The sequence below is a fragment of the Macadamia integrifolia genome, chromosome 12 (genome assembly GCF_013358625.1).
Source record: "Macadamia integrifolia cultivar HAES 741 chromosome 12, SCU_Mint_v3, whole genome shotgun sequence".
Classification (NCBI taxonomy): domain Eukaryota; kingdom Viridiplantae; phylum Streptophyta; class Magnoliopsida; order Proteales; family Proteaceae; genus Macadamia; species Macadamia integrifolia.
Genome location: NC_056568.1, coordinates 21,113,097 through 21,126,035, shown reverse-complemented (window position 1 = coordinate 21,126,035; position 12,939 = coordinate 21,113,097). Strand labels below are relative to the sequence as shown.

The 12,939-nt window shown below is 36.0% G+C and overlaps 1 protein-coding gene across 1 annotated transcript; it reads right to left on the bottom strand.

The window, feature by feature from the left end:
- Positions 1-6,665: 6,665 nt before the first annotated feature.
- LOC122057800 (beta-carotene hydroxylase 1, chloroplastic-like) lies at positions 6,666-8,719 on the bottom strand. Its single transcript, XM_042620072.1, has 7 exons — positions 8,180-8,719; positions 7,990-8,049; positions 7,830-7,901; positions 7,608-7,742; positions 7,249-7,374; positions 7,099-7,155; positions 6,666-7,006 (listed from the first exon to the last, which is right to left on the bottom strand). Exons 1-7 carry the CDS (start codon positions 8,579-8,581, stop codon positions 6,929-6,931), a joined length of 930 nt encoding a protein of 309 aa, XP_042476006.1. The 5' UTR covers positions 8,582-8,719; the 3' UTR covers positions 6,666-6,928.
- Positions 8,720-12,939: the final 4,220 nt, after the last annotated feature.

Sequence of the window (12,939 nt, the reverse complement as noted above, 5' to 3'; positions counted from 1 at the left end):
GTTGATCGTGTTGGCCATACCAATGCTTGGCCACTACTATATCGGGGTAATGGTAACATGGCAAGTGTAAAACCATCCAAAAATCAATCTTAAGAAAAAGGGGCGAAATTGGCCAATATGGGACCAATCTAATCAATTTGTATTAATATCAATTAGAACACTAGAATACTGGGGTGGCCTTATAATTAAAAAAATATATATTTAGGTGTACTCTATTGATAATATGAAAGAAGGAAAAATATAATTGTCACAAGAGTAGGTGACTTTTTCAAACATCAGAAGACACTGATTCTCTTTGGTAGACAAAAGATGTGTTCATTCCAAACTGTTGGATAGAATGGACACAATCTATATTTGTCATGCTTTAAAACTTAGAGCCTAATTCAATCATGTAAAACAAAAAGTAAATTGGTATTTAGGATTATCTCGATGTAGTTTTCTTCACAGTGAAATGGATCTGATTTTCATACGCGATGTCTTTGCACGGACTATGACGATTGATGGCTTGCGGCAATTTCACGAGGCTAAGTCTCACTCTCCAAATCCAAGGATTGCAATGGATATCCCTAGAGACATACACTTTCAATTTTGAGAGAAAGAGAGAGTGTGTGTTCTTGAGATTAGGTCCAAAACTTTGTTTTGGCCAGCTGGATTTCTAATTCTAATGAGTTTATTATACTTACTCCACGTGGGCGATCCACGAATGAATCGGATTAAGATCCAGTTCAACCCAGTCGAATTAACATATCAAATATCCAACTTGTAGTGGCATGCATATGTATCAATACTCTAACCATTATAGCGCACTATCCTACGAAATGAGAGATCGATGAACAATATCAAAGCAAGGGCCATGTCTAGTGCGTGCATGACACTTTGGCCGTTCTTCATTCCGTGGTTGAGAGAAGATTGTAATTTCCCTCCCACGTCTTCTTCACACGCTAAAGAATAGAATAATAATAATTACCAAAAAGAAAAAACAATGTCAAAGTAAGAACGAGACTAAGGACTGTGATGGGGTGGTGTTAGATAGGCCGAAATTCTCCCCACATGGAAAAATGTTCTCTCTCTCTCTCTCTCTCTCTCAAATGAGTTTGAAGTTTGGTCAAAGGGATCCGAGGGTGAAGGTAGGTTTAATTGGTAAAAGAGACAGAAGCAATACAAAAACAGAGATATGAAGATCTAATTTAATATTATCTTAATAGTTCGAAGAAGGAAATATATATATATATATATATATATAGTCAAATGAAAGAAATATATTTCTTTATTGCATTCAATCCAAGGTTCAAGAAAACAGAATCAGGTAACCAAATTGACTAGAATCAAGAATCAGCCTGAGCTGACTGATCTTTAAAAATATGACCGGAAATTCATTCCTTGAATCAGGATCGATGAGAGTCGATTTTGATTTGAATTTATTGAAATTCAATCAATTTGATTTTAATTTCAATTTTTTTAATTTTGATTTAGTTCAAGTCAATAGTTGGCTTCACAATATACGAGATTGTAATATTATCTCATTCGGGAGATCATAAAGATGGTGATAGTTGTATAAACCCCAATTCTCAATTCTGATTCCGTAGATCAAAGGGAGATCATTTCGTGGTGGTGAACCTGACAAATGCTTTTTGTAAAGTTAGGTCTTTAATCCAAACCTGAAACTAAATTCTGATTCAAAAGAAAATGGTCCCCTACTCCACTTCCACAAGGCCACAACCAAACATATGTTAAAACAAAGAAGATAAGTTGCATGCCCATAATCCACCAATCCACCAATCCTACATTCTCACTATCCTAAGCAATCTTAAAGCTAACTCAAGTTTTTTGTCTTATCTCATCTCACCTCATCTCAAAATATTAAGAATTATCATTTTAGAGAGAGACAGAAAGAAGTGACATCCGGGACCACGAGTCAAAACAATTAATGTATCATTCACTCATGATATGACACCCTATGAATGGTGAAATCTTATTAAAAGAGGTTAGTATATGTGGAAACATATACTAACTGAAATTGATTGATCAATTTTTTTGTTGATTTGATTTTGATTTTTAAAAACTAGTAAAAGGTCGAAACTTTAGTACTTTACCAAGAATTTAGATTGAAATCAATAAAAAAGAAAAAAATAAAAAATTGGCAATGGAACCCAAATTTAAGGAAACAAAAAAGGAACACAAACTACACATGTACTTTACAAAGTAGGATGCAAGCGGATGAAGAAATCAAGGTTCCAGTTTTGAGACATCCACTCTTTGTACATGATGGAAACACCTCTAACTCAAGGTCAACTAGAAATATTTTCCTTTAATTTTTTTTGGGAGAAAAGATTCTTACAATGCCAGTACCTTTTGCACACTCATTCCCTCACGTTAATTTTTCATCCAAAATCATGAAATATCTAAAATAGCACTCCCCCGATCCATTTGAAAGATTCGAAAGAGAGAACCCTCAGGCACCAAATCAAAAAATGGGCAGAGGGAATCCCCACCTTAATTTTTTTTTTTATAAATAATGAGAAGTAAAAATGACAAGGTTTTTATACTTGAAATAGATGCCTCTTTACTACTACAGCCTTGGAGTATAATTTCTCATGGAGAGAGAGAGAGAGAGAGAGATATGGTCAGAAAGTCCCAATGTAGCACAGTTTTATCTTTTCCATTTTCCTTCTATTCGGACTTGGAAATTGAAATACAGGAATATAGTACAAAGGGAAATTGATTTCACTTTTGTTAGCATCTTATACATTTCCTTCTCATTTATCAATACCCAACATTTATCAAAACCCAAAAAAAAAAAAATATATATATATATATATATATAATAATGATAATAATAAAATAAAAAAGAATATGTAACTCAATTTCATGTCCACACATACATCACCAACAAATCCAACTTCTACCACGCCCCGCCTCCCCACACACCCCCCCTCAAAAAAAAAAGAAAAAAAAAGAAAACCCACACAGATCAGTCTCAAGTCTCAAGTCTCAACTCCAAACTTCGATTTCTCCTTTCTTCCTTATAATAATTAACAATAGAGTGGCTAACTGGCTATCTCCATTCCAGTCTTTATTAGTACCAAAACAGGACTATTTGAAGAAAATTGCATTTAAAGAAACATAATCTTTTGCATGGAAGTAGAGAAGGCATCAAAGGAAATCACCATTCCCTATATGTTACGTGCACACAAGGGGCGATGAGAAAAATAGGGAGAAAAATAAAAAATAAAAAATGATAAAAGAGAAAATAAAGGAGGAATGATGAGATAAATTAGGGAAAAATGGTTGGTTTTACGGACAAAGTCTGGCGTCTAGCTTGAATAAGGAAGCCTACCTTAACTCATAGAGTTTTGTTTAGTTCGAAAGTCTACATTCAATAAAGATTATTCGCTATTAAATAGGTAATACAAGTAGTTATAATTTTAAATAATAATTTCCACCCACGTACAACGCTTCCCACATAATATTTAACTCTTCTATAACTACTAATAACCACATAATAATTAATATAAAAATAACTTCTTAATAACTAACAGGCACCTACCGCCACATCCTCTAACATCCACTTCATGCATGTAACACTATCACTCTCTCTTAACATATTGTTTGTGACATTGAATGTCCGTTAGTTTGGTTTGTTTTTGGTTGGGCTGAACCTGTCTTGGAATGGTATGGGGCCAACTTGAAACCAAACTGTTAAACCAAAGTTCGGTTTTGGTTGGTTTCAGTTTGGCATGGTCTCTTGTCAGGCCATCATCGGGTTGTTACCGGTTTATTTTTTCAATTTTTTATCGGGTTTGGTAAGTTTTCTTTTGGTTTGGGTCGATTTGGGTTTCTAGGCTTCATAATTGTCCAGAACGAAGCCAGCCTAATAAAGGTTTGGTTCAGTTCAGGCTGAAATTAATTGGTCCCCGGTTGTTAGGAGCCCGACAAATCAAATTGGTCTACAGAGTATTCAGATACTATCCCATCAGAGTAGTATAAGGCAGTGTTTGGTACATATTTTTAGAATAATTTTGGGTCTAGGACGCATTTTGAAGTGAGAAAATTGAGAATAATTGTGTTTCATAATGTGTTATGAACCCAGAATCTATTTTGAGAATACATATCACACAACCCAAATCAGTCAAACAGTTAAGGTCTTTCCCAACTGAGCTACCTTATCGGGTGTATGTCTCTCTATCATTGATAGACACTTCTTCCTTCCACTTCTTAAATTTTAGAGATTATATTGTAAATTTTTTTCAGCCCTATGTTAGAAACTATTGGTAGTGATCATAACCCTTAAGCTGAAGTCCACATACAACAAGCAATGCTTCTGGCAGCAATAGTGAGGCACCTTGACTTGAACCTACAATTAATTGACTTGAGCAGTGATAGACAAGGGCTTCCTTACATTAGGCTATACCAACCTCGTTGGCAGCCATATATTAGAAACAGATGAGAGAAAAGGGTGGGAGGCTAATAAATAAGGGCTAGGTAGCCTATCCCACTTATAATCATGGTTTCAAGTATTTGGTCTCGGATTGGTATTGGCTATAACAATGCTTGGGCAATACTATCAGCGTAACCGTAAATAGTAATGGTAAAAAAAAAAAAAAAAAAAAAAAATCAATTTTTAGGAAAAAAGGGCCAATATGGGGCCAAGAATTATTATCAATTAGAACACTTGAATACTTGGATGACCTTATAAGTAAAAAAAATATTTAGGTGTATCCTATTGATAATATTAATGAAGGAAAAATATTGCTGTCACTGAGAGTTGCGACTTTTTCAAACATCACAAGACAATGATTCTCTCTGGTGAACAAAAGATGTGTTCATTCCAACCGTGGATAGAATGGACACACAATTTATAATACACATGTGTTAAAATTTAGAGCCTAATTTAATCAAATATTTGACATGTAGTGGCATGCATATTTACCAATACTTTAGCCATTATAATGCACTATCCTAACTTTGAAATGAGAGATAGATGAACAATGTCAAAGTAGGACCATGTCTAGTGCGTGTGTGACACTTTGGTCAATCACAACTCCTTGGTTGAGAGAAGATTATAATTCCCCTCATATGTCTTCTTCACACATTAATGAATTGGCCCAATTTCTCCCCGCATGGAAAATGTGACATTCTTTCTCTCTCAAATGAGTTTGAAGTTTGGTGAAAAGGATTCGAGGTTGAAGGTAGGTTTAATTTGTAAAAGAGACAGAAGCAACACAGAGATATGAAGATTCGATTAAATATTATCTTTATAGTTAGAAGGAGAAGGAAATATTTATGGTCAAATCAAATGAAAGAAATATCTAAACTCATTTCTTTATTGTGGGTGTCATATGTGTATGGATCTTGACCCGAGTCTTTGGGAAAGATGAACAAAAAAAAAAAAAAAAAAAAATCATCAATCCAAGGTTCAAGAAAACAGAATCAGGTAACCAAATTGATTAAAATCAAGAATCAGCCTGAATTGACTGATCTTTATAAATGTGACGGGGAATTTGCGGCTCGAATCAAGATCGATCATAGTCCATTTCGATTTGAAGTTCAATCAATTCGATATCAATTCCAATTCTTCAAACTTTGATTTAGTCTAAGTTAATAGTTGGCTTCATAATATGCGAAGTTATAATATCATCTCATTAGAGAGATCATATAACAGATTGTTGTATAGACCCAATCCCAATTCTGATTGGGTAAATCATGAGGGATCATTTCGTGGTGGTGAACTTGACCTGGAATATTGGAATATTGGAATATGCTATGCATGTGACACGTGTATAACCCTAATATGTTGATGGTGTCAAATGCTTTTTCAAAAGTTGGGTCTTTAATCCAACCCTAACCAAAAATTCTGTTTCAAAAGGTCCCCCTCCACTACCACAAGCGATTAGTTTCCTTGCACCTTAGCCGACCAATCCACCCATCCTATATTCGTAGCAATCATATAGTTAACTCAAGCTTTTTATCTTATCACAAGTCATCTCATAACAACTATTATTTTAGAGGATAAGAGAACCCTATTTATTTGTGCAGTGACTGAACCAATCTATAAAACAATAGGAGTCTGTCTAATCGAGGGTATCTGGGCAGAGGAGAATCTTTTCGTATTTACCTGTGTTTGGACGTAGAGCTGTGCAACAATGCAGGATTTTTTCTCTTTTTTTAAGAATCCTCCTTTTCTATAATGGCTGTAATATTGAGAACTGAATTGATCACACATATATACACACAATATGGATCAGCTCCTCACATGGGGAGAAGAGTTAAAATGGAATCCGGATCATGAGTCAAAATGATTAATGCATCTGACTTATGATATCAGATAAGATATTCTATGAACGGTGGGATCCCATGTAAAGAGATCACTGCATGTGGAAAGAGGATCCAAACTCTAAAAATGCAACCGGATCAATTAGAATTAACTGAACTTGATTGACTGAATTTTTATTGATTTTGATTTTAAAGAACAGTAAAAGATTGAAATTAATAAATTAAAAAAAAAAATTGCAAAACCCTTATAAGCATCACAGCATCACATGGTAGTATAATTGGAGCCCAAACAAGAAAGAACATACTTGGTTCATCATTCTGGAGTAGAATTTCTCAATGGATGGTTAGTTGGATGCGCACACACACAGAAAGTCCCCATGTAACACTGTTTGTTATCTTTTCCACTTTCCTTCTATTCAGACTTAGAAATTGAAATACAGGAATATAGTACAAAAGGAAATTGATTTCACTTTTGTTAGTATCTTATACATTTCCTTCTCCTCATTTATCAATACCCAACAATTATCAAAACCCAACAAAAAAAACAGAACACTGTAACTCAATTTCATCTCTACATGTAGCACCAACAAATCCAACTCCCAAAAAAAAAAAAAAAAAAGAAAGAGAGATGGTCAATGGCTGTGCTCAGCTCTCATCAGGACCTCTGCCATGGCTTTATCCGTCGATTGATCTCCTTCTCCAACTCTTCCAATCCTCCCACCTCTTCTAGCTCCTGCAACAACAACAACATAAAGCACATAAATGATGAACAGCACAGTTCCTAAACCTCCTTTATTGATTCAAATGTAGAAAACAGAGACCCACCTTAGGACCCAAGAACAACCCATATGGTACTCCATCAAATTTGTCTGAGTGATGAATCTATTCATAAACAAACATAAGTAATCAACACAGATCCGTCTCAACTCTCAAATTTGATTTCTTCTCTCTCTTCTCAGGTGAAGAATTACTTACTTTGTGAGCTGCAGCAACTCTACGGAAGTAAGGGACATCGGCAATTGGTCCAACTGGAAATCTTTTGTGAACCAGACCATCGTGGACGAACATGTAAGCCATACCAAACACTGTTATGCCTAAACCCTAAGAATAACAAAACCAGCAAAACCTTATTCTTAAATCTTTAGTCTCTAATCGAAAACAGAGAAAAAAAAAAATTGGAAAAAGTGTTTTTTCTCTTTCAATTTTAAAGCTAAAATAGTGTAATCAAAGACCCAAAAGGTCAACCAAAAAGTGTAGAACTTTATAGTGTTCTTGGAAAAGCAATGTGGAAACTGCAAAGAAGTCATCTTCTACAGGGAGAGAGGGAGACGCACAGCACCAAAACAGAGGCCAGGGAGGAGACCCTTGTGGAAGAAGCCGTAAGAGAGTAAAGCAATGGCAGGAACAGCGTTGATGACGGCGAACACGTCGTTCAGCTCAAAGGGTCCGTCTCTTGGTCGATGGTGAGACTGTGCATCAAATCGCCATTAAATTAAGCTTCAAATTCAACATTTTTTAATTCAAAAAATGGTTAAGAACAAGAGAGAGAAGGGGACCTCGTGCATATGCCATAGCGAAGCGTGCCAAAGAGCTCTATGAGCCCATCGAGCCCAAAACTCCATTCCCACCTGAAATTTCTTAGCACAATTCATCAAATTGCCCCAAAAGAGACTGATTGAAATCAAAACTTGCAGAGAAAGGGAAAATTATACTCACAGCAGCGCCCACAGATAGAGCAAATGTGCCGAACATCTCCGAAACAGGAACCAATCCACCCTGCCAATGACAATTAAAATGAATCCACGATTTTTAACAGAGAAAGAAGAGCCAGTGAAGAACAAGCACACACTGAAAGAGAGGAAGAGAGAGGAAGAGAGAGAAAGAGAGAGAGAGAGAGAGGGAGGACCTCCATTTGCCAATAGAATCTATAATAAACAGCGGCAACAGCCATCGAAGTGATCCCAAGACTGGACATGACTGCTGCGACGAGGTAAGCACGCCGCTCTGATCTCTTCCTCGCTAATCTCTCAGCCATGCGGTCTGAGATCGGATTAACCTCATCGGGACTCTCTACCTTGCTATCATCTTCTTCAGTACGACCAATTCCTTGATTTTTTTCTTCCACAACAAAGCAGAGAGTAACATTCACCTTCTTCCTCGCCTGGAAAACACCGAGTGGACGGCAAACGATGGGAGAAAAAAGCGAAGAGGAACTACTGTTTACGGAATTGGGTTTCCGAAAGAGAGATGTATTTCGGTCGATTAGGAACATTTTCGAGCTCGTAGCGACAGAAATTCCGGTCGCCATGTGCGGGAAGCAAGCTCAACAAACTACGAACTCAGAAGCAGAAACAACTCCACAGGAAAGGAAAGACACTATGAGAGAGAGAGAGAGAGAGAGAGAGAGAGAATCGACCGGAACGAAAGAAAGGTTAAATGCACAGGGACCTCAGAAAATCCCATTTTCTGAGCTTTGTCCTTCTTGAATTGAATTCCCTACAGTATTGCCACTTCCCTTTGTCAAAATTACAAAAAGGCCTTTGAATTATAACTACGGTTTGGATCCATTTTCCACTTTTAATCAAGTATCAACTTGGGTGGTTTTTTGTTTTTGTTTTTTTTTTTAAGTAAGACCGCATTTGTTTAAGAAGGAAGTATGGGGTGAGAAAGTTTAACATGTCTAAAGTGGGGGGAAGAGTTACTCTAGCATCTCACCTCAACTCGTTTGATTGATTGAAATGGTTTGGGAGAAAGAATATGTAGAAACACAACCTTAAAACGATGTAAAAGACAATGAAAAAACAAGAACAAACAATGCACACATGTTTAAACTGTAAGGCGTCTGCACCAATATTCTATAGATTAAACTGTGACGGAATACAAGACATTATATACCAACATAATAATTTATTGAAGGAGATTGTTGTGGCCCGGGAAAAAGGCAAAGAAGAAGATGATGGACATGAGAGGAGATGACAGGTAAGGTGAATCACTTGAGACCTGAATGTCAACGCTAACGCACAACGTTGAGAGTTCAAGGCTTTTGCCGTCGAGTTCTTCACGACCCTAGTCATCATATCTAGAATTCCATTTTGTACCAAGCAAAAAACCCTACTCCTCTGATTCACCACCACATCCAACTGCAAAATGTGATGCCGGCTCAAATTCTCTAATGTTGCATCTGCAGCCGCATAGGCGACACCCACAACTTCCTCTCCTCTTTCGATCAGAAGTTTCAAATATCAATATTTGTCCCATTTTCTAACATTTATATAGATGACGGTATATGTAAAAGATTCATTATTCTTTATGTGGCCCTCGAGCTGGTCTTGCTAGCCTAATGGACCTTGAAAAAAAAAAAAAAAGAAGGAATGTGGAATAAATACAATTTATTAAAAAAAAATAGTAAATATTTGGGTTCATATGATCCTAAAAAAACACACCACACAGGGTGGAAGATCACTTTTCTTTGTGCGGTATATAGTGTCAGGGTTGACAAATTAGTGGCAACTTTGATAGATAATTGCAAATATATAATGCAAAATAACATATCCTTATTATGTTAATAATTTTTCATATATATATATTTGCAAAAAAAATTCTAGTCTACCAATCAGCTAAGGGATTTTCTGGTGTAGAATAATCTCATGCCTTCATATAGAATCAGAAAATCTAAGTCGTTCATTAAAATTACTTTTTCGTATATACAACATACCGGCAGTTTTTCATAATTCCTATTATTATCAGCGGGGTGGAACAGAGTAATTGTTGACAGACGATGTATCATTAGAGTCCAAATCTGAATCAGATGAAGACGACGATGAATGCTCACCATCCTTCTCGGCAAGGTGATTGCTGTTTCCTTCGGCGGAACCCAGAAAGAAATCAAAACTAGCAACCCTGTGGGGTACTCATAAGAGGCATGGATCTTCGATTAGGTATTGGTATTGAAGAGATTTGTTCAAAGCCCGCATCGGAAATGCTGATAGTCATTTTCTCACCGGATTTTCTGCAGACTATACCATACCTTCCTTCGGCTGTGTTTATTGTGCCGTGATTTTGAAGCAGAGAGACGGCGAAAGTAGCTTCCTTGACCGATGGAAATGGGGAGGGTTTGCCTTGACCGACGGAAATTTACAAAACCCAATACCACCCAACCGTCAAAATAGCTAAAAAAATTGGCCATTTTTGCCGAAAAATCATATTCGAAATCCACATGCCATGATTATAAAAGCGCGAGGTTCTCTCGCCTTTTGCCCAGAAATCACACATTGACAAAAATCTCACATCTCGTTGAAACTGGTAGGAATCTCAGATCCTAGGGGCTTGGGAAGTGGAGGGTTTTTTATTGTGAATTTCTGTAAACTTGATATTTGGTTTTGACTTTACCTTTTAAATTTGTCTCTTTTGTTTATGAAATTCTTGATTTAGGTTAATTAGTGGGTCTGTGCAAATATATGGGAAATCAGATACTAGATACTGAGGTGATCTTGAAGAAGAATAACAATAGTAAATGTGGAATGTGATTCTGGAACGAGGATATGGCCTTTGAGCATTTTATTGTTCTTATTCTGATGTTCGATTGCCTGCTCTTAGCTCTTTGCTGCAGAGCTCTACTACTTGTTATGGTGGAAGAAGAGGATATAAGATGAAACATGCGGTATGGAACCAAGGGTATTCGCCTAGATCGTATATACCAATCGTATTTTTAATAGAATTCTTTTAAAACACATAATAGAATATCCTACATCAATGCATTAAATTCATGTACTTGTAATCAGATAGTTTAAAAAATACCATACAGAAGATTGTTAAATGAGAAAATCGACCAGAAAACCCCAACCCGTGTATATATATATAGTCCTAGAGGATATTAATCTTTAGTATATTCCTTCAAAATGATTTGCTTTACATGGTACACATACACATGGTGGGGCCTACTCGATAGGCAATGAGCCTCCTCACTGGAGATTACATATGCATAAGATACACTAATGGACTATTATACCTCCTCCCTCCACGAGAGAGAGAGAGAGAGAGAGAGAGAGAGATTGGCTTCCTTATTTCACATGGAGGGTGGGGGATCCACATGTTTTCTTAAGGTCGTGAAGAAAACACCCAAATGTCTTATCCTTCTCATATTTCATTTCATATATAAATAGGAGAGAGTGGCGGTAGGTCTCAGAGAGATCTGTCTCTTCTGGTGAGTCTTCTCCTTATTTTCACATGTGTTGTGTATTACATTTTTCTTCCTATGTTTCCTTTCTTAAATCTTAAAGTTTAATTCAATCAAGTGTAAGAATTTTTTATGAGAGAAGGCGGCTCTTACACGTGTGAGGGTCAATAGGAACATATGAGGAAAAATTGATAGAAGTGTCATTTTTCATTTCATAGGGATGGACTGATCATTTTGCACTCTCATGTGTCTTAGTGTAGGAACCACACTTCCCTATAGAAACCATTACCTTTTCAATCAAATACCCTTTTTTGTATTGACTTACATCTTGTATATGTTCATATATATGCATGTATATTAATACTCAAGGTATTACCATAAACTCTCCCAAATCTAAATGGGAATTGACAATTCAAATAAGAAAAAAAAAAAAAGGGAAATGAACTTTGTTAGGCAGCAATGTATGCTAGAGGCTCCTTAAGTCTATCCTATCTCTTGCCTCCCCAATGAATAACATATCTGCCCCTCTATTGTGGGACAAGATAGAGAGACAGGAAATGCTAGCTTAGGTTATACTCCCGAACAGAGAACTCAATCCCTAAAATAGAAACATAAAATTAAATGATTAGATTTAACTTGTAATTTTTGAAAACATCACCTTCCATTGTTACATGGACAACCACAAAATAAACATGAAGAGAAAAACCTTCATTCTCATCACGAAAGTATTTGGATTTGAGAAAGCTTTTATCCCTATGAATGTTCAACAAATTATCTTTATAAAAGTTGTGGTATAACTTGAGTGGGAAAAAAGTGGAGAGACCACCGAAAGAAAACGAAAGGAATAAATAAATAATAAGATGATGTGTGCCAACGACGATAGAAAAAGTTTACCATCGCTCTCATCTCAAAGGAGTCAAACTTCTGAGTCACCCTATTTATCATACAAAATGACCTCACTACTCTTCAATGTACGATACCATTTTATTGTACCTAAGGATGTCAATTTAATACTAATACCAAAAACCGATAATAAAACCAACCGTTTAAAACCATACCAAATCAAACCAAAGGATTTTCGATACAATTTTGGTATGAAAAAACATAATCTTTTTTGGTTCATTTTGGTATCGATATTGACCATTCGGTATACCAAACCGAACCAAATACCTACACTTCTTGAGAAACTGTCAAAACGTCAAAAATTTTCCTTTTTTTAGAAGCGAAAAAACCCAAAACGTGAGAAACTCAAAACCAGAATTCAAAAACTGAGAAACCCAAAGTTATTTTATTTTTTTCTAGGGATAGAACCCATTTAAAGTGAGTTAAATTAAATCCCTAAATTCTATTCTCACATGAGAACTCTCTCAAAACCCTAACCATTTTAGACACTTGTCTTTTTCGTTTCTGTACTGAATTAGAAACCGAATGCATACAGAATGCCAAATATTGAATACCAAAACCATTTCTATACTGAATATCAAAACCAT

Excerpts from the sequence above, each read along its gene's own strand:
- LOC122057800 (XM_042620072.1), bottom strand. The coding sequence starts at position 8,581 with ATGGCGACCGGAATTTCTGTCGCTACGAGCTCGAAAATGTTCCTAATC. Across the intron at positions 7,743-7,829 it reads CGCTATGGCATATGCACGAG|TCTCACCATCGACCAAGAGA; the intron begins GTCCCCTTCTCT and ends TTTGATGCACAG. Across the intron at positions 7,156-7,248 it reads GAGTTGCTGCAGCTCACAAA|ATTCATCACTCAGACAAATT; the intron begins GTAAGTAATTCT and ends GTTTATGAATAG.